The sequence below is a fragment of the Hemiscyllium ocellatum genome, chromosome 34 (genome assembly GCF_020745735.1).
Source record: "Hemiscyllium ocellatum isolate sHemOce1 chromosome 34, sHemOce1.pat.X.cur, whole genome shotgun sequence".
Lineage (NCBI taxonomy): Eukaryota > Metazoa > Chordata > Chondrichthyes > Orectolobiformes > Hemiscylliidae > Hemiscyllium > Hemiscyllium ocellatum.
The window spans coordinates 36,645,452-36,668,925 of NC_083434.1; the positions used below are offsets into that span (position 1 = coordinate 36,645,452).

The following is a 23,474-nucleotide window of genomic DNA, read 5'->3' on the forward strand; positions in this document are numbered from 1 at the left end:
GCCAGGCCATCTCAGGGGCAGTTTGAAGTCAGCCACATGACTGTGGGTCTGGAGTCGCTGACAATTAGATTTCTTTTCCTAGTGAACCGATAGTACTTTTTTAAAAAGGTGATTCAGTAGGTTTAAGATCACTTTACTAAATTCCTTATTGGTTTAACGAACGGAACTCCATTTTCTCTAAAGGTATAGTGGGACTTGAACTTGTGTCTCTTGATCATCTGGGTGTTTGCATTGCCAGTCCAGTAACATAATCACTATGCTACCAGTTGTGCACCTGTGTTCAATGATGTGTCTACATGTTCTTTTACATTCAAAGTAACAGCTTTTTGCTTAGTTTAGTATGTTTAGTGCTTATTTTTATTTTAGTAATGTCAATTTTATGATGTATTAAAGTTTGAAAATAGTGCTATTTCTTGCCTTATTTTCTGATTTGCCATTTCAAATGTCAAGGTCCAATGAAAATGGAAATAGCCAGTGATCAGAGTGATAAAAGCCCACTTCTGTTTTTGTTTTTGCAGCTTACGTAGTTGGACGATTTGCAATTGTACTTTATTCTGAGCTTTATTTGTAAAGTGTAGCAAAAACTGTGGAAATTAAATATTAAACTTATTTTTGGAATACTTAATTTACCCTGAGTGTAGAGTAATAATTTTTCATTATTCAGTGTCCTCCACACCAAGAAAGAAAAAGACAAATCTTGGGTTTGCTTAACTAAAGTGGGGAATGTTTTTCACTCCTTTTTGTGGTGTAAAGATATATTATAGAATTTCTTACATGGGTATTATTTGAAAACAGTTTTTTGAAGCTGTCTTGCACTCCTCAGGACAGTTTGCAAGCATGTCAACTTAAAGGGGAACAACATATTTATACTATGCTAGCAGAATGTGCTGATTGGTTGGTGAGTGGACTCTGATTGGTAAAGGTGTTGCTATGGAAATGTAATAGTTGATGATGACTGACCGTTAACTGCCAAGCTTTATTCAACTGTGATCCAGGCAGGTTGACTAAGGTCAAGGCACTCTCCTGAGGAATGAAACAGATCATGGTTCTCATCTGTTTTGTCCAGTTGAAACAGGGACAGTGTATGTATGTGATCTTTCTTTCTTCCTGCAAAGAATAGGACCAGTGTATTAACATAGCTTACAGTATTTGCAAGTCTGCCATACAGTGGACCCAACTGACAGTATCAGATTGATCGTTATCGACACACTCGGGATTGTTTATCATATTTGGACTCATTGTGGAGTCTCATTCAGGCTTAGACGCTGTTCAGAGTTTGACCTTGGTTTTCTTACAAATTGCCCTGATGAGCCCAAGACACACAATTTTGTCAAAATGATTATTTTCTTGACTAATATTTCTTTAATTGTTAACTGATATCTTTTCTGGTGGAATCATATCACAAAGGCATAACTGGCTTCAAATGCTAATGTTGATTGGACTAATTCTATTTATATTTGAATTCAACCCAAAAGGAGTATTCTGAAGTAGTGGATGTGCAATGTATAAATATGCTGAGGAATTGTAATCATTACCTGCTCTCACATGAAATCCAAAGCTGTTTTGTTTAATGACAGGTGTATAGAAGAAGACTGTGAAGAAAGTTTCCTGAAAAATGCTGACACTAGACCATTGATAATATACCACAGATTGGAGGAGAGCAGTGGGAATTCAGACTTAGTATTCCAGATGATTGGCAGACTGTCTGATGCACATCAAAACCAAAAAGCAAAGGTAACATGTTGGAATTATTTGCACTAATTGGAGACTCCTTGCATTTATTGTTTTTATTCTAAACAACGCAATGTTTTATAGTCTGCTATTTCTCTTATCACTCAATGTAGCTGCTTTGTTTGCTTTTGATGATGGAGACAAAGGTGATAATTGTCACTTTGGGTGGATTTTGACCTTTTGTGGTTTAACTGGAAAGTGCATCAGCCTGGACAGCAGTAGGCACTGTAGCAAGGTCTCTGCATCCAAACAAAGGTAATGGAAAGCTCCTGTTTTGTCCACGAATCACAATTTGAATAGAGACCAGTATTCCCTCTAAGATGCATCAGTGCCATCGAGAATGCATCACATAGGGTATAAGTGTTACTGCAAGCTTCGCAGAAGCAATGCTCCTTTTAAGATGTGCACAATCCTGGATGTTTGCTAATCTTAAAGGATTCATGCACTGCAGACAGATATTTGGGGAATATTAGCGGGGAAACCTTGGAACTTATGATCTCCACCATGTGTCCGCAGCTGACATCAATTGATGTTGCAGCCTAACTGTTCGCTGTTGTGATAGGAACGCAGAATTGGGCTAATTTCCAATTCCACAAACCCAACCTGGGGAAAAGTGCTTCAGACATTCAGATATTTTGTCTGGGGTGGGTGCCTACTAGGACCTATCTTGAGATTAAGTAAATTTTAGTAAAGATGAATTCATTATTTAAAAAATACACCATAATTGAGAAAAACTAAAACAATACATTTAACTTTACTGAATTCCTTAAAAACACAGCATTTGGAATTGAGAAGCATTCCCAGTGTGGGAGCAGATGATAATATCAGTCAGGCATAAGCATTGGAACTTAGTGAATATAGTTCCCATGCTTATGTCAGCAGACAGAGTGGACTCGCAAACACTAATTCTTTTCAACGCTGCAGCAATTTTTTGTTCATATTTTTAAACACTAAAGAATTGGCAGGTTTGTTTGCCTATTGTATTGACAGTTCCAATGAGCTTTATAATTCCAATGAGTTTGGACAGAATTTCCTCATTTGCATTCTGTGTGGTTTGTTTTGGTAGTTAGTTTCAGAAGAGCCTCATGATTGTATTTTGAAGTACAGTGAGAAATGTTTCATGATACATGTACTGTTAAAATACAAATTGGTTTCCCTCAATGCTTTGACCTAATTTGTCGACAAAGTGATGAGCTGTGACTTGAGCATTGGCCTGATAGTAACTGACCTTTGTATGGAGCAACTAATTTTAATGGCTGCTCACTGTCTATGGGAATTCAAACAGTTCCTTATGCAAGCTAAAATTCACTCGCTAATCCCAGAAAGCTCAATGAAAGATTAGATGAGTGAAATAATGCAGAAGCTGGTATAGGGAGAAACACCTAGCAGGTCAGGCAGCATCAGTGTAGGGTTGTTACATTTTGAGTCTGATATAGCTTTCCTTTGGAATTGGTACTTCAAAGTTCTGAAGAAGTCATTTTGGATTGGAAATGTTAACTCCGGTCCTCTCTCTGCAGATGTTGCCTGTCCTACTGGTTTCTCTGGCATGTGCTGATTTTATTTCAAGCATCAACTTTATTTCATTAGCTTGAGTGTCACTTGCTGTTTGCACAGGGATTATGCTAAGACCATACGTTTAATATTGATTTGTAGTTATTTATGTAGGGCTTTATTGTGGATTTTTAAGAAATTGAGCTACACAATATTGTACTGACCTTTGATTATCACTTTTATTTAAAAATTATCAACTTTTTCTTATTTTTTTTTGAGATCATTGAGCATGATGGAACTGCAGAGGAGGGAGCAAAGAAAGTGTTTTCCCAAGTCGAAAAGCTTATTAAACAGGTGCTGTACAGACTACAATATGATGAGTTAATGACCACAGAGTTTTCTTTGTATGTTGACATACATCATCGTGTTTATCATTGCTGGCTGTAAGAAGGCAATCACTTAATGCTTTTATTCAAATCATTGTTCCTTGGTCTAGGAATTGCTGGGTTGGGGAAGCACAGATCTTGAAAACAAAGATTCTGGAATTGAGGATGATTCCACCAACTGGGAAGAGGAGGACATTGATGATGCAATTTGGGATATGCATGATGAGCAGGAACAGTTAGAAGCTTTTCAAGCAGCAGTTGGATCAACCTGTGAATTGGGATTTGAGAAGGTACTCTTCGCTTTATGCTCACAATAACATTCTTTTAAAAATTACATAACCATTGCAGTGAAATACAGGTGCTCAAAGTAAATGGCAAGCCATAAACATGATTTAAACTGGAATAAAAATGAATATTGTAGTCATCGACATGAGGGATCACTCTGTAGTGGATTGGAGTAACTTCCTGCTTTAGAGTGTACTGACTAAACAGAACAATAGCTGCCAAGTGGGCGATTACTTTAAGTGGCACTGCATACCTATCCTGTGAGGAGGATTCATTATTAAACTAGTGTGCTTTTTCAAGTCTGTGCCTTGTTTGAAGGGAATGACCTAGATTGGAAGTTACCATTACCTTCTTGTCTGTCATGGATTATGTTGAAGCTTATCATTTTCCCTTGGTTTTCTTAACATTTTCCAAAAGAAAGAACTTTTATTTTTTAATTTTGGGGCATATTTTAAGGTGAGAGGAGAAACATTACAAAAAAACATGAGAAGCAGTTTTGTAACGGAGTGGTTAATGTGTGGAATGAACTTCCAGAGGAAGTGGTGGATACAGGTATAGTTACAAAATTTAAAAGACATTTGCAGAAGTATATGATTAAGAAATGCTTGGAGGGATATGGGCTAAGCGCAGGCAGGTGGGACTAGATTAGTTTGGGATTATGGTTGGCATGAACTGGTTGGTTGTCAGGGTCTGTTTCCGTGTTGTATGACTCTTGGACTACAAGTGAATTTTGTTTGTGTTCCTCTCATGGACAATATGAATAACAGATATGTTACCGTTATTGATTTGAAATTTCTGAATGTTAAGTAAAGAAATTGTCTTTACACGATACTTCACATGCTGCATGAATTTGAAATAAAATAACTATTATAGGCAAAAGTGGCAGCTTTTTTGTGCACAGTAAGGTCTCTTAGAAATGCCCTAGAGGATTGAGTGGTAAAGTCATACTTAATAGTGTTAGCAAAGTAACCCCTCAATGCCTTAAATTCTCTTGTCTGTTATTTAACTTAATATTGATAATATTCACAATTATCTTTGCATTGTTGGTGTCACTGACTGGTTTCAATCCATCCGATGTAATCCAGTGTGCTTTCTGACACAGTCACCTGCTTGTAAAGAGCTCAATATATTATGCTACTGATTAAACTTGGTATTGTTGCTATCCTCCCTTCGGTCAGACTTTTTTTTTCCCCAACCATTTAGTGTCGAATTGCTTGTAGTCTTATACTGTGCAGTTGCTGCTTCTGAACACTGGTCCTAATGCTCAGGAAACCATAAAGCAGAGTCTATCAGTTTAGACCATGTAAAGAGATGTATTAACCTACTGTGTGCCATTCGTGATCCAGACAAAAGTATGTAAATAAGTTAAGTTATCAAATCGTTTAGAATGTTAGGCTAAATGTCAGATTGTTCAACAAATTACAAATCACTAGCTGTATTTTATCTGTATGTGTAGTTTTCAAATATCTTACATCAAAAGCTGAAATGATATTTACAGTCATCCTGACAAAGGAAATAATGCTTTTCATTTTAGCCTGGTGGTGGTTCAACCTTTATCAGTAAACATCTGAGCAAACTATTAATGGTGCTTAACTTCAGTTGCATCTGTGCATAGTATTTAAACAGCATTGCCATCAATGACAAAACTATATAAATAGACTACTCAATTGTTTGTATTAGCATTGTGGAAATTGACATTACTTATACACGATTGGAGAAAATTTATTCTGTGCATTATCTCTAATAATTTGTAAATTTGCATGAATAGATTATTATTTCATGACACACATCATTGTCAAATTGTTGGTTAACTCTAAGCTTCTTATTAATAATAATAAAACATATTTACTTCAAATATACAATGATAAATTATTAAATCTATAGAAATATAAAAGTTTTTATTTCACTAGTTTTCAATAAAGTAGTTCTTTGTCTTATAAGAAAAATAATCTCACTGGCTTGAAGGGTTAATTATGCAAATTGTTCATCTAATGCTTAGTTTGGTTTATATTTTTCACTCATTTGTAATGGTTTTCAGAGCAAAGAAAACTTCAAAGCACAATGATATAAAATGAAAAGCAGCCAATGTGAAACAATGTTTTCTGGTCTTTGTTGTGATTTTTATTTAGTATTATGCTCGGCTGAATGAACTGGTGACAGCTCCTGCACCTATTCCTCCACTCCTTGTGTCAGGTGGTCCAGGCTCTGGAAAATCGCTTTTGCTCTCCAAATGGTATGTACATAGTTTAACATCCATAAAATATCTTTTTCCTTTTAGATACTATAATATGTCTTGTCTGCTGTAACCAGACTATAATAAACATTATAATTTTATTTAGAATGTGGGGACTTTTCATCATTTATACAAATGATTTGGATGTGAGCATAAGAGGTATAGTTAGTAAGTTTGCAGATGACACCAAAATGGGAGGTGTAATGGACAGCGAAGAAGGTTACCTCTGATTACAATGGGATCTTGATCAGATGGGCCAATGGGCTGAGGAGTGGCAGATGGAGTTTAATTCAGATAAATGCGAGTTGCTGCATTTTGGGAAAGCAAAACTTAACAGGACTCGCACAGTTAATGGTAAGGCTCCAGGGTGTGTTGTTGAACAAAGAGACCTTGGAGTGCAGGTTCATAGCTCCTTGAAAGTGGAGTCACAAGTAGATAGGGTAGTGAAGAAGGCGTTTGGTATGCTTTCCTTTATTGGTCAGAGTATTGAGTACAAGAGTTGGGAGGTCATGTTGCGGCTGTACAGGACATTAGTTAGGCCACTTTTGGAATATTGTGTGCAATTCTGGTCTCCTTCCTATCGGAAAGATGTTGTGAAACTTGAAAGGGTTCAGAAAAAATTTACAAGGATGTTGCCAGGGTTGGGGGATCTGAGATATAGGGAGAAGTTGAACAGGCTGGGGCTGTTTTCCCTGGAGCGTCGGGGCTGGGGGGGTGACCTCATAGAGGTTTTTAAAATCATGAGAGGCATGGATGGGATAAATAGACAAGGCCTTTTCACTGGGGTAGGGGAATCCAGAACTAGAGGGCATAGGTTTAGAGTGAGAGGGGAAAGCTATAAAAGAGACCTAAGGGGCACCTTTTTCATGCAGAGGGTGGTACATGTGTGGAATGGGCTGCCAGTGGAAGTGGTTGAGGCTAGTACATTTAAAAGGCATCTGGATGAGAATATTAATAGAAAGGGTTTGGAGGGATATGGGCTGGGTGCCAGCAGCTGGGACTAGATTGGGTTGGGATATCTGGTCTGCATGGGCGAGTTAGACCAAATGGTCTGTTTCTGTGCTGTACGTCTTTATGACTCTATGACAGGCAGAACAATGACTAAATCAAAAATGAGTAGCTTCATACTTGACTAACTTTTAATTCATTTGGATTGTTGCATTTAAAAAAAATCCTCTGGAAACTGAAGTGGGATGGACATGGGGGAAACCTTTTGAACTTAGCTAATTAAAAGGTTCCCTCATCCGGATGATGGTTCTCATGAATCCCAAGATCTTTACAAAGCTCCTTCAACTCCATAAAAATTGTGGGGCCCTAGGAGATGCATTTCTCCCTTTTGGAGCTTATCATATTGTTGACGCAGGCACATGACCCAAACCAGTCTGCGCCCTCAGCTTGTAATGGACATATTTGTGGATATATGAGTTAGGTGTAAGAGTAGGCCAGTTGGCTGCTCGAGCCTTCTCTCCCATTTAATAAGATCGTGGCTGACTTGATAGTTATCTCAACTCGTTATTCCCAATCATCCTGATAATGTTTCACATCCTTATTGCCAAGAATTTGTGCACCTCTGTCTTAAAATATTATGCTTATGTATATTAAATACGCTGCTTCCGCTGCCTTTTGAGTTTCAAAGACTCCAATCCTGTGGAAGAAAACAAATTCTCTTCACCTGTCTTAAGAAGGCAACCCATTATTTTTAAATAGTGGCCCCTTGTTCTAGATTCTGTCTTCAGAGAATACATCCTTTTCAAATCCATCCTGTTAACATTCCCCAGACTGTTACATGTTGGAATCTAATTGCATCTTACGCTGCGAAGCTCCAATGGGTGCAAGCCCAGCCTATCCAACCTTTCCTCCATAAGACAACCCATCCCTCAGTTCACATATTCATCTGTGAAACCTTCTCTGAACTGTTTTCAATGTACTTTCATCTTTGCTTACATACTAGTAAAAATTGGAAGCACCGGTAACAGGAATCCAGTGATTAATGCCCGGCTGGCAATTATTTGCCCACGTATTGAGTCTTCCCAATTCTGTGAAAATCCAGGCCAACGTTTCAGGTCAATGTTTCTTCGTCAGAATTTTCTGGTCTTAGTTCAGCTTTTTTTTGAGTATTGCTTTGTTTCTATGGGGTCTGAACACAAAGCTAAAAGTAATCGTTTAAAGGTTTTCATATTGAGACGGTATATCATATTGCAACTCTCAAAAGCCAACGTGAAAGGCATCCTATTCTGCTATGTATCTAATATACAATTTATTGAATGAAGTGCAGGGTTGCTATGAGCTCTTTGATCCTCTTATAAATACAGGATCATTGAGGAAGACATGACATAAAATAGTGAGTTTTAAGTTTCTCATTTGCTGTTTTTGTCATTTTATTTTCTGTCTTCATAGGATTGAGCACCAGCAAAAATGTTCCCCAAACACTTTAGTTTTATATCACTTTGTGGGAAGGCCCCAGTCCACCAGCTCAGAACCAGCTCTAATAATAAAGCGACTGACTGTAAAGGTAGAGAATTGAATGCCTTGAATCGAACTCTGCATGGTATTTAAGAGGTGGAAGGAAACAAAATAACCTTTTTTAACTAACCAGGCACTGATGAATAGTTCATTTACTTACACGTGAACATTGTATTGAATTATCAGATAATCTGAGTTAAATACTTTTTGAGTTGATGTGATTAATGGTCCAAATGAATGCTAGTTGCCAAACCTTTTACAATCCTTATCAGAAATGTTTTGTGTCAATCTGAAATTGTTTTGTTCTTTGAAAGACATTGTTTTACAGTATTCTGTGTTCAAGAGCTTTGTGCCAGATTTATGTGAATGAGCCACTTTGTAGCTGCTGTTCAGTAAAACAATGCCAGTTTTGTTTGTTAATGCAACTAAACTTTGACTAAGCTTCTCAACGTGTTCGAATCACAGCTGTGTTGTTCTCAGGGAAAATGCGATAGAAAAACATTAGAGTATTGATTGAAAATTATTTACATTACTGAAAATATAAATAGTGCTTCCCTTTCGGTGTTTTCACATCTTCTGTGATGTTGCATTTGTTACCTGGAGCGCATTGCTTCTAAATTGGTTTTGTTCATAAAGCGAGAAGTTTTTGTAAGGTTGCACTCCTGCCATAGAGCAAGCAGGAAAGCAATGCAGATCATGGAAAATAAACAGCCAGTGATTCTAATAAGTAATTGGGCTAAAGATTTCAGATTCTTTAGTCTGTTGCACTTTTGCAGAAAGCTTCATGCCATACAATCAAATGGATGAGGAGCAGGGATAGGGTACACACCCCCTTGACCCTGCTTTGTCATTCAATAAAGCATGGCTAATCTGACTATTCCACATTCCTGCTAAACCCCTCATCCCCCCACTTTGCTGCTGATCTTTCTCTTTCTTTCTTATCAATAATCTTTCTACCTTTGCCTTTTTGAGGAAAAGCATTCCAAACATTTGTGACCTTCTGTAAGATTAACGTTTATCCTCATTTTGCCTTAACTGAATGACCCTCTAGTTCTAGATTCTCTCTGAAGAGGAAGCATCCTTTCTGTGAGAGCCCACAGAATGTTATTTTCGATCACATGGCTTCTAAAGTTTAGAGGATACAGCCCTGCCCTTCCAGGAATTAGTCTGGGAACCCTTCTCTGAACTCCCAATGCATTTACATCTTGCCTTAAATAAAGGAGGAGACAAATGCTGTACACAGTACTAATGCGATTTTATCAACGTCCTATAAAGCTAGAGCATAGCTTCCTTTTGTATTCAGTTCCCCTTGCAATAAACATTAGCACTCCCCAATTTCTTGCTGCGTACTAGTCTTTTGCAATGCATGCATCATGACACCAAGATCCTGTGCAATTCAGAGTGTAGCTTTGAAAAAACAGAATAACGCATAAATTAGTTTCTTGTTCACTTCTAGCTATTGCAGCATTCATGGTCCATGTCTGCCCTTGCCCTGGATCCAAATAAGTTGCTGGAAGAATTTCCTCGATGGCTGGAGAAACTATCAGCCCGCCACCAAGGCAGTATTATCATAATCATTGACTCCATTGACCAGATTGAGGTATGGATAAAACTAGAAGCCCTCAAATTAATTTTAGCCTTTTTTTGTCCTTTCATTATGAATAATTTGTGTTTTCATAATACTAGTACTGAAACTTATTAGATCATAGTTTGAAGTATGATGCCAAGTTTAGCTGAAAAACTAACATTGTATGAATGATTTAAAAAAACTCGTCTCCTTCTTATAAGTAGGACTTTGTGAAACTTGAAAGCATTCAGAAAAGATTTACAAGGATGTTGCCAGGGTTGGAGGGTTTGAAGTAAAGGGAGAGGCCAAATAAGCTGGGGCTGTTTTCCCTGGCGTGTTGGAGGCTGAGGGGTGATCTTGTTGAGATTTATAAAATCATGAGGGGCATAGATAGGGTAAATAGACAAGATCTTTTCCCTGCATTGAACAAGCCCAGAACTAGAGGACATCGGTTTATAGTGAGAGGGGAAAGGTTTAGAAGGGACCTAAGGGGCAACTTTTTCACAGAAGGTGGTGTGTCTCTGAAATGAGCTGCCACAGGAAGTGGTAGAGACTGGTACAATAACAACATTTAAAAGGCATCTGGATAGGTAGATGAATAGGAAGGGTTTAGGGGGATATATGCCAAGTGCTGGCACATGGGAATAGATTAATTTAGGATATTTAGTCAGCATGGACAAGTTGGACCGAAGGGTCTGTTTCCGTGCTGTACATCTGTGACTCTGACTCTAACTGCGGATACTGGAGATTGGAAACAAAAACAGAAATTGCTGGAAAAACTGAATAGGTCTGGCAGCATCTGTGGAGAGAACAATTCTGAAACAGGGTCATGGAATCCAAAATTTTAAGTCTGTTTTCTGTCCACAGATGCTACCAGGTGTCTTTGTAAATTGGCCAAAACCATATGGTGAGAAGAGAGATTCCATGAATTCCAAATCATAACAAATTTCTGTCTGAGTTGTGGCACTTTATGAAACTAATATTTAAAATTGCTATAACTTTTGTGAAGTTAGTATTTTTTCACATTAATTACCCATTAAACTCTGCACAGAATGTTCTAGCCACTAATTGATAGTTTTGATACTTGTCCATGATTGACATCCACCCCACTTATTCAGAAGGTCTGAAATCTCATTCCTTCAGTTGTGCAAAGTCTTTCAGTGTGTATTAGTCTATTTGGGATTTTTTGGTGTGAAAAACATCTGCTTAAAGTAGGATACATGCTTGTTTGCTTTTTTTTTAAAACCTGTACAGCCTTCCACTTGGGTTTGAACTAAGAATTGTGCACTTGGAGCATTATGGAATGCTGCTATATCAGTTGTAAAACCTTTGTTTTACTTCTACTTCTAGCAAGCTGAACGGCACATGAAATGGCTGATTGATCCATTGCCTGTCAATGTAAGGGTGATTGTTTCTGTAAATGTGGAAACTTGTCCCCAAGCATGGAGGTGAGTAACTGAATGTTTCACAAAGTTTGTCTCTTTTTTTTTAAATTGAACTTTGTAAAACTCATTTACAATAAACCCAGCAAATTAATCTTGAATGTAAAATATTATTGTCTTTATTTTTGTGTTTTGTATGTGATTAGCTGTTTGTTTTCTGAGCTAGCTAGTTTTTATATTCAGACATGGAATTTACAAAATGTTGATAGCTTATGGGCCATTCCCACTAATAAGAATAATTTCAATTTCTGTCAATTTCTTGGTTTTCTTCCTCATTTGTTTAAGAAGAGAATTGGTAATACTGTAATGAGTAACTGTTAATGTACAGTGCTAAAGATAATGGGACTGAGACAAGAAACCGGATTATTTCATCATAAATTTGTTAGATTTTGTCGGTGCTTGCTTATCCATTCGTAAGTATTCATCTCCTCCACTCTAATGAGAATGTTGGTAATACCTTGCAACATTCGGTACTTTGACCTGCTGTAGTGGACATGTTATAATTCTCCTCAACCTGTTTCATCAGACTCTCACCTCCACTACTGTTATTGCCATTCTTGGGGCTTCAAATTTTCTTTTTAATAATGGCACAGATGTTCAATCAAAATATAGCGGCTCAGTGGTTAGCACTGCTACCTCACAGCACCAGGGACCCGGGTTTGGTTCCATCCTTGGGCGACTGTCTGTGTGGAGTTTGCACGTTGTCTCTGTGTGGGTTTCCTCCCACAGTCCAAGGATGTGCAGGTTAGATTGATTAGACATGGGAAATGCAGAGTTATAGGGATAGGGTGGGTCCTGGTGGGAATCCCTGAGAGAGGTTGGTGTGTACTTGATGGGCTGACTGGCCTGCTTCCACACTGTAGGGATTCTATAAATTAAAAAATTTGAACAAACAAATTTGAAACTTATTTGGAGAATTATAGACCAGGCAGCAGAGCTATGGCCACAGGAAGAATAACAGTTTCTGTATTAAAGAAGAAAATAGAAAAAGTCAGAAAACGAAAATATAATAATAAATATCAGCATGGATTTCAAAAGGGCAAGTCATGCTTGACCAAATGTACTGAATTTGTTGGAGAGCTAACAGTGAGGGTGGTCAAAGATAATTCAGGTGCCAATATATCTAGCTTTCCAAAAGACCTTTTGTAAGGTGCCAGTGTAATATACTGGCTGGTAAAGTCATGCAGAATTATGGGGTATTGGAATGCAGCCTGACGGACTGCAAAACTTAAAGCCGAAATCTGGGGTAAAATGTAGCGATTCAGAATGGCAATTCCTATTAATAATTCAGACTTCAGAATCAAAATGAAGTTAATAAATAGTTGAAGTTTTGGATAACATCAAACAGTCAATACTGTGGACCGCAACAGATTGCAAGGCAACATTACATTTGCACAATGGGCATACAATAATCAAATGCCAATGCTGGATTGACATGTGAGGCGAAGGATTTTCATCTTGATAAAGAAAGTAAGAACGTTAAATTAATTAGAAAACTATAGTCTAACTAGGGTAGAGGGGTTAAAAATCTGGACGTACAATTACAGAAGTAAAAGCATTTGTTTCTAAAGGATAGAATTGAAAACCAGGAAAATTATGCTAAATGCAGATTTAATCTTGGATAGGCCACTCTTGGAGTACTATGTTGTCATATTGTAAAAAGTATTTAGAGGGCTAGGAAGATTCTCAGATGATTTAATAGGATGATACCAGTACTGCAAATTTATACCTATAAGGAAAGGATGAATAGTTTGGATGTCTTCAGTGGGTGATCCAATGATAGCATTAAAATTATGGAAGGTTCTGAGAAAGTAGAAACAGGTGTTGTTTCCACTTGTAAAGCAAAACTAGAGGCAATCAATTTAAAGTAATCACTAAGACATCCAGTGGGGAATTTAGGACACCTTCTTCACCCAAAAACCAGAATGAGAAACTTGCTCCTCCCAGGGAGTAGTTGAGGTGGAGCTGCGTAATGATATGGTGGGAAAAGGAATCGAGGGTAGGATTCAGATCAGGTAGGATGAGTGGAGGCTCATGTGAAGCACAAACATTGCACAGATCGGCTGAACTAAAGACCTATTTTTCTGCGTGTTTCGCACTTTGTAATATATTTAGTGGTGATTGAACAAATCGGGTAGTATTTAGTTTAAGTATACCAGAAGATGAATTAAAATCCCATAATCCACCAAGTTAATTTTGTTTCAATCAGGTTATGGCCAACACTACACCTTGATCCATTAAGCCCGAAGGATGTCAAGACTCTGATCAATTTGCAGTGCTGTAATGCTGACGTGAAATTGACTAGAGAACAGGTTTGCAATCCAGTGTCCTTTTGTAACCAAGGTTTCCTGTGTAAAATGCTTTTATTTGCATCTTGAAAGGTTAAGAAATAATAAATATTAAATGAAGTATGACCTTTTCTTTCAACATTTGTTCACATAAACAGAAGTATATGCAAATTATAGTTCAAAGTTCTGACCTGTAAATTATTAAATTTTATTCTTTTGTGAATCTGCACACTTGTATGATAAAGTGAACAATGAAGAAATGCATTCCTAACAAATAGAAACACCTATGAAGAGACTGGAGCAGAGATGCTGATAGAATGTGAAAAGCCAGATCAGAGATGTGGAGTGTAATTCTTAGCTGAACTTCAGCCTCAAAGTGTAATGGGCCAGAGTGCTTTTATCAATTAATATTTAATACTTGAGTCGTTAAGCATGTAGGCTTTGATGTTTAGAAGATTGGTGCTAGCAGCATTCTGTTTCTGAACTTTGCATGTTTTCAAATCAAACATAGAAGAATGCCTAGGCAGGGAATATTCGCTGTGTGGAACTATCAGGAATTCTATTTGTATCGAAAGATGTAAGAGAGTGTCTTTTTTGAGAATTGAGTTTCTGGAGCAGAGGAGTTTTGCTTTAAGAACATTTGATTAAATTCCACCTCATCAGGGAGGCTAACAAACCTGCCTCACACTCCAGATATCAGGAACATTATGAACTGACAATTGGTACTCTCCCTGAAGCCTTGCAATTCCCTGGAGGGACAATACAAAAGAAAGCTGGGGCTAGTAAACGGAGGAGCACACTCCCTTACATCTTTGGGTTATTAACATGAGAGAGCATGTTGACCATGCGATTGTATATTATCTGTCAGCAACCTATGCATTAACCAGGAACTGGTTCAACTCCCTCCTCAAACCATGAAGGGAATTGGTACACACGGCAGCAGTTGGTAACACCTTCAATTGGCTCACATCTCTCAGGAAAGAGGGAATTTCTGACAACGGTCTGTTCCTACTCCTGCAGTTTAAACACAGCCCTTCAATCCTTCAAATCTGTTAAATTCAGATAATCTCCCAATGGATGTGTAGTCCCTTTTATCATTTTATATACTTCCGTCACCATAATGAACATGCATGACCTTATGAACTAGTCTATTATATGGCACCTTACAAAAGATCTTTTGGAAAGCTAGGTACATTGACACCTGCATTATCTTTGACTACTCTCTCTGTTAGCTCTCCAACAAGTTTGTACATCTACAAGATACACTGCAGTAACTCAAGGCTTCTTTGACAGCACCTTCCAAAAACATGATCTCTCCCATAACAAGGACGAGGGCAACAGGTGCATGGCAATGCCATCACTTACAGAGTCCCCTCCAAGCCTGATCTTTGCATATATCATCCTGACTTGGAACGACATCACCACATATTTGCTGTCTTTGAGTCGAAATCCTGGAGCTCCCTCTTTAACAGCACTCTGTCAGCTCACCATCATCTTCTCAAAGGCAGTTGTGGATGGATAATAAACGTTGCCCTGTCCAGAAATGTCCACATCTCATGAACAAAGTGAAAAAGGGAAAATAAGACCATAAGACATAGGAGTGGAAGTAAGGCCAATCGGCCCATCGAGTCCACTCCGCCATTCAATCATGGCTGATGGGCATTTCAACTCCACTTACCCGCATTCTCCCCGTAGCCCCTAATTCCTTATGACATCAAGAATCTATCAATCTCTGTCTTGAAGACATTTAGTGTCCCGGCCTCCACTGCACTCTGTGGCAATGAATTCCACAGGCCCACCACTCTCTGGCTGAAGAAATGTCTCTGCATTTCTGTTCTGAATTGACCCCCTCTAATTCTAAGGCTGTGTCCACGGGTCCTAGTCTCCCCTCCTAACGGAAACAATTTCCTAGCATCCACCCTTTCCAAGCCATGTATTATCTTGTAAGTTTCTATCAAGTCTCCCCTTAACCTTCTAAACTCCAATGAATACAATCCCAGGATCCTCAGCCGTTACCTCGTATGTTAGACCAACCATTCCAGGGATCATCCGTGTGAATCTACGCTGGACATGCTCCAGTGCCAATATGTCCCTCCTGAGGTGTGGGGACCAAAACTGGACACAGTACTCCAAGTGGGGCCTAACCAGAGCTTTATAAAGTCTGAGTAGCACATCGGTGCTTTTATATTCCAATCCTGTTGAGATAAGTGACAACATTGGATTCGCTTTCTTAATCACGGACTCAAACTGCATGTTTACCTTTAGAGAATCCTCGACTAGCACTCCCAGATCCCTTTGTACTTTGGCTTTACAAATTTTCTCACCGTTTAGAAAGTAGTTTATGCTTGTATTCTTTTTTCCAAAGTGCAAGACCTCGCATTTGCTCACATTGAATTCCATCAGCCATTTCCTGGACCACTCTCCCAAACTATCTAGATCCTTCTGCAGCCTCCCCACTTCCTCAGTACTACCTGCCTGTCCACCTAACTTCGTATCATCGGGCAAACTTCGCTAGAATGCCCCCAGTCCCTTCATCCAGATCATTAATATATAATGTGAACAGCTGTGGCCCCAACACTGAACCCTGCGGGACACCGCTTGTCACCAGCTGCCATTCCGGAAAAGAACCTTTTATTCCAACTCTCTGCCTTCTGTCAGACAGCCAATCCTCAATCCATCCCAGTAGCTCACCTCGAACACCATGGGCCTTCACCTTGCTCAGCAGCCTCCCGTGTGGCACCTTATCAAAGGCCTTTTGGAAGTCTAGATAGACCACATCCACTGGGTTTCCCTGGTCTAACCTACTTGTCACCTCTTCAAAGAATTCCAACAGGTTTGTCAGACACGACCTCCCTTTACTAAATCCATGTTGACTTGTTCTAATCAGACTCTGCTCTTCCAAAAATTTAGAAATCTCATCCTTAATGATGGATTCTAGAATTTTACCAACAACCGAGGTTAGACTAATTGGCCTATAATTTTCCATCTTTTGTCTTGATCCTTTCTTGAACAAGGGGGTTACAACAGCAACCTTCCAATCAACGGGGACTTTCCCTGACTCCAGTGACTTTTGAAAGATCTCAACCAATGCCTCTGCTATTTCCTCAGCCACCTCTCTCAGAATTCTAGGATGTATCCCATCGGAGGCAGGAGATTTATCAATTTTAAGACCTTTTAGCTTTTCGAGCACTTTCTCTTTTGTAATGGCAACCATACTCAACTCAGCCCCGGACTCCCTTTAATTGTTGGGATATTACTCATGTCTTCCACTGTGAAGACTGACACAAAGTACTTGTTAAGTTCTCCTGCTATTTCCTTATCTCCCATCACTATGCTTCCAGCATCAGTTTGAAGTGGCCCAGTGTCTACTTTTGCCTGTCGTTTGTTTCTTATGTATTGAAAGAAACTTTTACTATCATTTCTAATATTAATGGCTAGCCTACCTTCATATTTGGTCCTCTCCTTCCTTATTTCTCTCTTTGTTATCCTCTGTTTGTTTTTTATAGCCTTCCCAATCTTCTGATTTCCCACTGCTCTTGGCCACTTTATAGCATCTCTCTTTTCGTTAATACATTTCCTGATTTCCTTTGTCAGCCATGGCTGTCTAATCCCTCCCTGGAAAATCAATCGGGTCATCTCTAAGTCCGTACTGCTTTGAATTAACCTGTAAGGGTCTTCGACTTAGGAATCATTTTTTCTTTAGCTCTTCTGTGAGTCACTGAGTTGTTTCTGAATTGTACTGTCTGGAATCAGGCTAGCAGTGCAGTAATGCTGGACAGTTCAGTAGAATATGAGAAGTCTGTAACCCCTTTTTGAGAGCAGTAAAGGGAAACAGGACTTACAGGCAATGGGACAGATGAGTTGCTGAAACTGTCCAATCTACCTCAATTTTTATGGGCTGTTAAGGGCGTGCTGGGGAGCAGTGCTAAGGATGTCAGTCAGCAGTGTACCCACACAGATCAAGCATATCGAGATCCTGTCATACATGCTGCCAGTGTCTGTTAAAGTATGTTCCCAGAACTCAATCAACACCATAAAGGCAGATTATCTTGTCATTATTGCACTGTTGTTCATAGGAGGTTTTCTACACAAATTACTGCTGCTTATCCTGCATTCTGATAGGACTCTGTTTACTCTGCAGTGTTTTGGGATGACCATTGGTTACGAGTGGTGCTATATAAGTGCAGTCTCTAGATTAGAATGGTGCTGGAAAAGCACAGCAGTTCAGGCAGCATCTGAGGAGCAGTAAAATTGACATTTCGGGCAAAAGCCATTCCTGATGAAGGACTTTTGCCCGAAATGTCGATTTTACTGCTCCTCGGATGCTGCCTGAACTGCTGTGCTTTTCCAGCACCACTCTAATCTAGACTCTGGTTTCCAGCATCTGTAGTCATTGCTTTTACCTATATAAGTGCAGGTCTGTCTTTCTTTAGCAGTTTTCAGTATAGTAACCTATCTGCACAGTTTAATTCTTGGGAACATGTAGCACAATTCACAGCTTTTCACCTTTGACATCCACATAGCTTTGATCTAATACTATTGATAAATAACTTTTCAAGTGCCCTTTAAATATCCTAGTTCATGTAAAATTTAAAACTTCCTCTCTCCAGATTTCTGCCTATCTGCACACCCAAACACCAAAGAACAATTACAATTACTCTCAAACTTCTGTTCAGAATTCCAACTCTGACGAGTTAATTAAATAGGTAATTTTAAAATCAAAATAGCTTGAAACTAATGTTCATATTGGAATTCTCCAGTGGATTAGCAGATACATATTCGGAGATTGAGAGAGTCATAAGTTTCAGGAAGATCCCGGGTTGAGGCCAGATAGTCATAGAGATGTACAGCATGGAAACAGACCCTTCTGTCCGACTCATCCATGCTGACCAGATATCCCTCCAAACCCTTCCTATTCATATACCCTTCCAGATGCCTTTTAAATGTTGTGACTACTTCCTCTGGCAGCTCATTCCATACACGCTCTACCATTTGCATGAAAAATTTGCCGCTAAAGTCTCTTTTATATCTTTCCCCTCTCACACTAAACCTTTGTTCTCTAGTTCTCGACTCCTCACTCCAGAGAAAAGAGCTTGCCTATTTACCCTATCCTTGCCTTTCATGATTTTATAAGCCTCCATAAGGTCACCGCTCAGCCTCGGGGAAAACAGCCCAGCCTATTCAACCTTTCCCTGTAGCTCAAATCCTCCAATTCGGGCAACATCCTTGTAAAGCTTTTCTAAACCCTTTCAAGTTTCACAACATCCTTCCAATAGGAAGAAGAACAGAATTGCACGCAGTGTTCCAAAAGTGGCCTAACCACAGCCACAACATGACCTCCCAACTCCTGTACTCAATCCTCTGACCAATAAAGGAAAGCATACCAAATGCCTTCTTCACTATCCTATCGACCTGCAACTGTACTTTCAAGGAGCTATGAACCTGCACTCCAAGGTCTCCTTGTTCAGCAACACACTCTAGGACCTTACCATTAAGCCCTGCTAAGATTTGCTTTCCCAAAATGCAGTACCTCACATTTACCTAAATTAAACTCCATCTGCCATTCCTTAGCACATTGGCCCATCTGATCAGGATTCTGTTGTAATGTGAGGCAACCTTCTTTGCTGTCCATTACACCTCCAATTTTCGTGTCATCTGCAAACTTACTAAGTATACCTCCTATGTTCACATCCAAATCATTTATGTAAATGGCGAAAAGTAGTGGACCCATCACCGATCCTTGTGGCACTTCTCTGGTCACAGACCTCCAGTCTGAAAAACAACCCTCCACCATCACCCTCTGTCTTCTACCTTCGAGCCAGTTCTGTATCCAAATGGTTAGTTTTCCCTGTATTCCATGAGATCTAACCTTTCTATCCTTGTCAAACGCCTTACTGAAGTCCATATAGATCACATCCACCACTCTGCCTTCATCAATCCTTTTTGTTATTTCAAAAAACTCAATAAGAGACCTAAGGGGCAACTTCAAGGAGAGGGTGGTACGTGTATGGAATGAGCTGCTAGAGGAAGTGGTGGAGGCCAGTACAATTGTAACATTTAAAAGGCATCTGAATAGGTATATTAATAGGAAGGGTTTGGAGGGGTATGGGCCAGGTGCTGGCAGGTGGGACTAGATTGGGTTGGGATATCTGGTTGTCATTGACGAGTTGGACCAAAGGGTCTGTTTTCGTGCTGTACATCTCTATGACTCTTCAGTTTGTGAGACATGATTTCCCATGCACAGAGCCATGTTGGCTATCCCTAATCAGCCCTTGCCTTTCCAAATATGTGTAAATCTTGACTCTCAGGATTCCCTCCAACAACTTGCCCACCACTGACATCGAGCTCACCAGTCTATAGTTCCCTGGCTTGTCCTTACATGGCTTGTTCTTAAATAGTGGTACCAAGTTAGCTAACCTCCAGTCTTCTGGCACCTCACCTGTGACTATCGATGATACAAATATCTCAGCAAGAGGCCCAGCAATCACTTCCCTAGCTTCCCACAGAGTTTCAGGGTACACCTGATCAGGTCCTGGGGATTTATCCATCTTTATGCATTTCAAGACACCCAGCACTTTCTCCTCTGTAACATGGACATTTTTCAAGATATTACCATAGCCTCAACTGCTTTCAATCAAATCTGTGTTATGAGCACTTCTCAGTGTTGCTGTTTATGCTTCTGGGAACACTAAAGACAGGTTGAACTCAACAGGGCACTTGCTCTGTTCTAGACACTTCTAGGATTGCTCATGAATTGTAGTACTTGACTGATGTAACTGGTCCCTGAGGAACCATACTGTTTTTAGAGATGTGAGGAAATGAATTGTTTACTTATTTGAGTATCATCCTTGATTGTAGGAGAAGAAGTTAGAGAAACATTGCAGATCTGCGACTACATGCAATGCACTGTATGTTACCCTACTGGGCAAAATGATCACAAGGTGAGAATATAAACTTGTGTAATTAACAATTATATATTTTTTTTGTATTCTGTAAAAATGCTTTCAACTGTCTCTATTTATTCCTGCGTAAGTGGAAAATATTGCTGCAACTATTTTCTTTTAAACTGTGAACTTATTTTAAACATAGAGTTTGGTTACAATACTGTGGATATACTGTCCCAAGTGCCAAGGAAAGGATCTAAGGGCACAGAAGAAGTTGCCAAAAGGAAATGCTAGAATAATACCAGAGCTGAAAGATTATATGTAATAGGCAAGATTGAACTAGCTGGGTGGGTGACCTGATAGAATTCTTCAAAACTATTGGGGAGGAACTTTTACTTCAGCACAAGATGAGAACTAACTCTCAAATGTAAGATGATAATTAATAAATTATTCATGAGAAACCTTTCCATCCAAAAGTATTTAGACAAAATTAAGGATGATAAGTCCTCAGGGCCTGATGGATTTATGCCAGGATACTGAGGGAGGCAAGGGGAGAGATTGCAGGGTCTTTGATAGAGATCTTTGTGTCCACTTTAACCATAGGTGAGATCCGAGAAGACTGGAGAAGAGACAGTTGTTATCCTTTGTTTAAGAAGGCCAACAGAGATAATCCAGGAAATAATAGGCCAGTGAGCCTTACATTAGTGGTATGGAAATAACTGGAGAAGATTCTTAGGAATAGATTTACTGGTATTTGGAAAAAAATAATTTTTGTTTTACAGATAGTCGGCCTGGCTTTGTGTGGGGAGGTCTTGTCTCCCAAATTCGATTGAGTTTCTTGGGGAATTGACAAAGATAATTGAGGGTAGGCAGTGGACGTTATCTACATGGACTCCATTAAAGCATTTGACAAGGTCCCTGATGCAGGCTTATCCAGAAGATTAAGTCATATGGGATCCACAGTGATTTGGCAAATTGGATACAAATTTGGCTTGGTCATAGAAGGCAGAGGGTAGTTGTGGAAGCTGTTTTTTCTGTGGAGTTCTGTGACCAGTCATATTCCACAAGGATCAGTGTTGAGTCCTCTGTTGAAATACATATCAACGATTTGGATGAAAATGTAGTTGTTTGTTCTGCATTCATGTGACATAGACATTGCTTACCAGGCTGATACTTATTGCCCATCCCTTAGGATATCTGGTCAGCATGGACAAGTTGGACCAAAGGATCTGCTTCTGTGCTGTACATCTCTATGACTCTATAACTACAATTGTGCCCAAAGGATTGTTGAGAGTCAGCCCATATTTCTGAGAGTCTGGAGTTAAATGTAGGCCAGACCGGATAAGGATGGCAGATGCAGTCTGATGAGTTTGCAGACAACCCAAAAATTGGAGGAGTTGTGGATAGTGAAGAAGGTTGTCAAAGAATACAGATCAGTTGGGAAGCTGGGTGGAGAAATGGCAGCTGGAGTTTAATCGTGACAAGTGTGGTGTGATACATTTTGGTAGGTCAAATGCAAAAAAAAGTATAGAGTGAATGGCAGCATCATTTGGAGCATTGATATACAGAAGAATCTTGAAGTGGAAGTCCATAGCTCCCTGGAATTGGCAACACGAGTGGATATGGTGGTAAAGCATACTTGCCTTCATTAGTTGGGGCATTGAATATAAAAGTTAGCAAGTCATGTTGCAGTTGTATAAAACCTCGAGTTAGGCCACATTTGGAGTATTGTGTGGAGTTCTGGCTGCCACAGTACTAAAAGTTTGGGGAGGCTTTAGAGAGGATGCAAAAGAGGTTTTTTTTAAGATTAGATTAGGTTAGATTACTTAGTGTGGAAACAGGCCCTTCGGCCAAACAAGTCCACACCGACCCGCCGAAGCGCAACCCACCCATACCCCTACATATACCCCTTACCTAACACTACGGGCAATTTAGCATGGCGAATTCACCTGACCTGCACATTTTTGTGACTGTGGGAGGAAACCGAAGCACCCGGAGGAAACCCACGCAGACACGGAGAGAACATGCAAACTCTACACAGTCAGTCGCCTGAGGCGGGAATTGAACCCAGGTCCCTGGCGCTGTGAGGCAGCAGTGCTAACCACTGTACCACCGTGCAGCCCACGGTTTGACAGGATGTTGCTTGGATTGGAGTGTATTTGCTAAAAGAAGAGGTTGAACAAACTTGGATAGTTTTCACTAGAGCGTCAGAGGCTGAGGGATGAACTAATAGAAGTATTTAAAAGTATGAGAGGCATGGATAGGGTGGATAGTCAGAGTCATTTTTCTAGGTGGAAATGTCAATAACTAAAGGGCATAGGTTTAAGGTGAGAGGGGGAAAGCTTAAAGGAGATGTGTGAGGCACTTTTTTTTAACACAGAGGGTGGTAGGTACCTGGAGTGTGCTGTCAGGGAACGTGATAGAAGCAGCTAGGATAGCAATGTTTAAGTGGCATTTAGATAGGTGCATTAATAGGCAAGAAATGGAGGAATATGGGCCATATGCAGGCAAATGGGATTAGTTTAAAATGGCATCACAGTGGGTTGCAGGGCCCATTCCTGTGTGGTACTGTCTATATTCTAAATGGATTTTTCTACCATGGAGAGCATTGAGGTGAATAATAGAGATGCAGTCAGGGCAAAGCTAGATAATTACAAGAAAGTAGAATATGATGATAGGATTAGACAAAAGGAATTTTGGAAGT

General features: G+C 39.5%; 1 protein-coding gene across 6 annotated transcripts in view; it reads left to right on the forward strand.

Annotated features, from left to right (window-relative positions):
• nphp3 (nephronophthisis 3) overlaps nt 1–23,474 on the forward strand; it is a 69,540-nt gene that overhangs the window by 18,130 nt on the left and 27,936 nt on the right. For all 6 annotated transcript variants that reach the window (XM_060849796.1, XM_060849794.1, XM_060849793.1 and 3 more), the window contains exons 8-16: nt 1,578–1,734; nt 3,502–3,576; nt 3,719–3,898; nt 6,023–6,126; nt 8,524–8,638; nt 10,046–10,189; nt 11,507–11,604; nt 13,808–13,910; nt 20,745–20,827. In XM_060849796.1, coding sequence (XP_060705779.1) covers nt 1,578–1,734; nt 3,502–3,576; nt 3,719–3,898; nt 6,023–6,126; nt 8,524–8,638; nt 10,046–10,189; nt 11,507–11,604; nt 13,808–13,910; nt 20,745–20,827 — 1,059 coding nt within the window. The remainder of the gene's footprint in view (nt 1–1,577; nt 1,735–3,501; nt 3,577–3,718; nt 3,899–6,022; nt 6,127–8,523; nt 8,639–10,045; nt 10,190–11,506; nt 11,605–13,807; nt 13,911–20,744; nt 20,828–23,474) is intronic.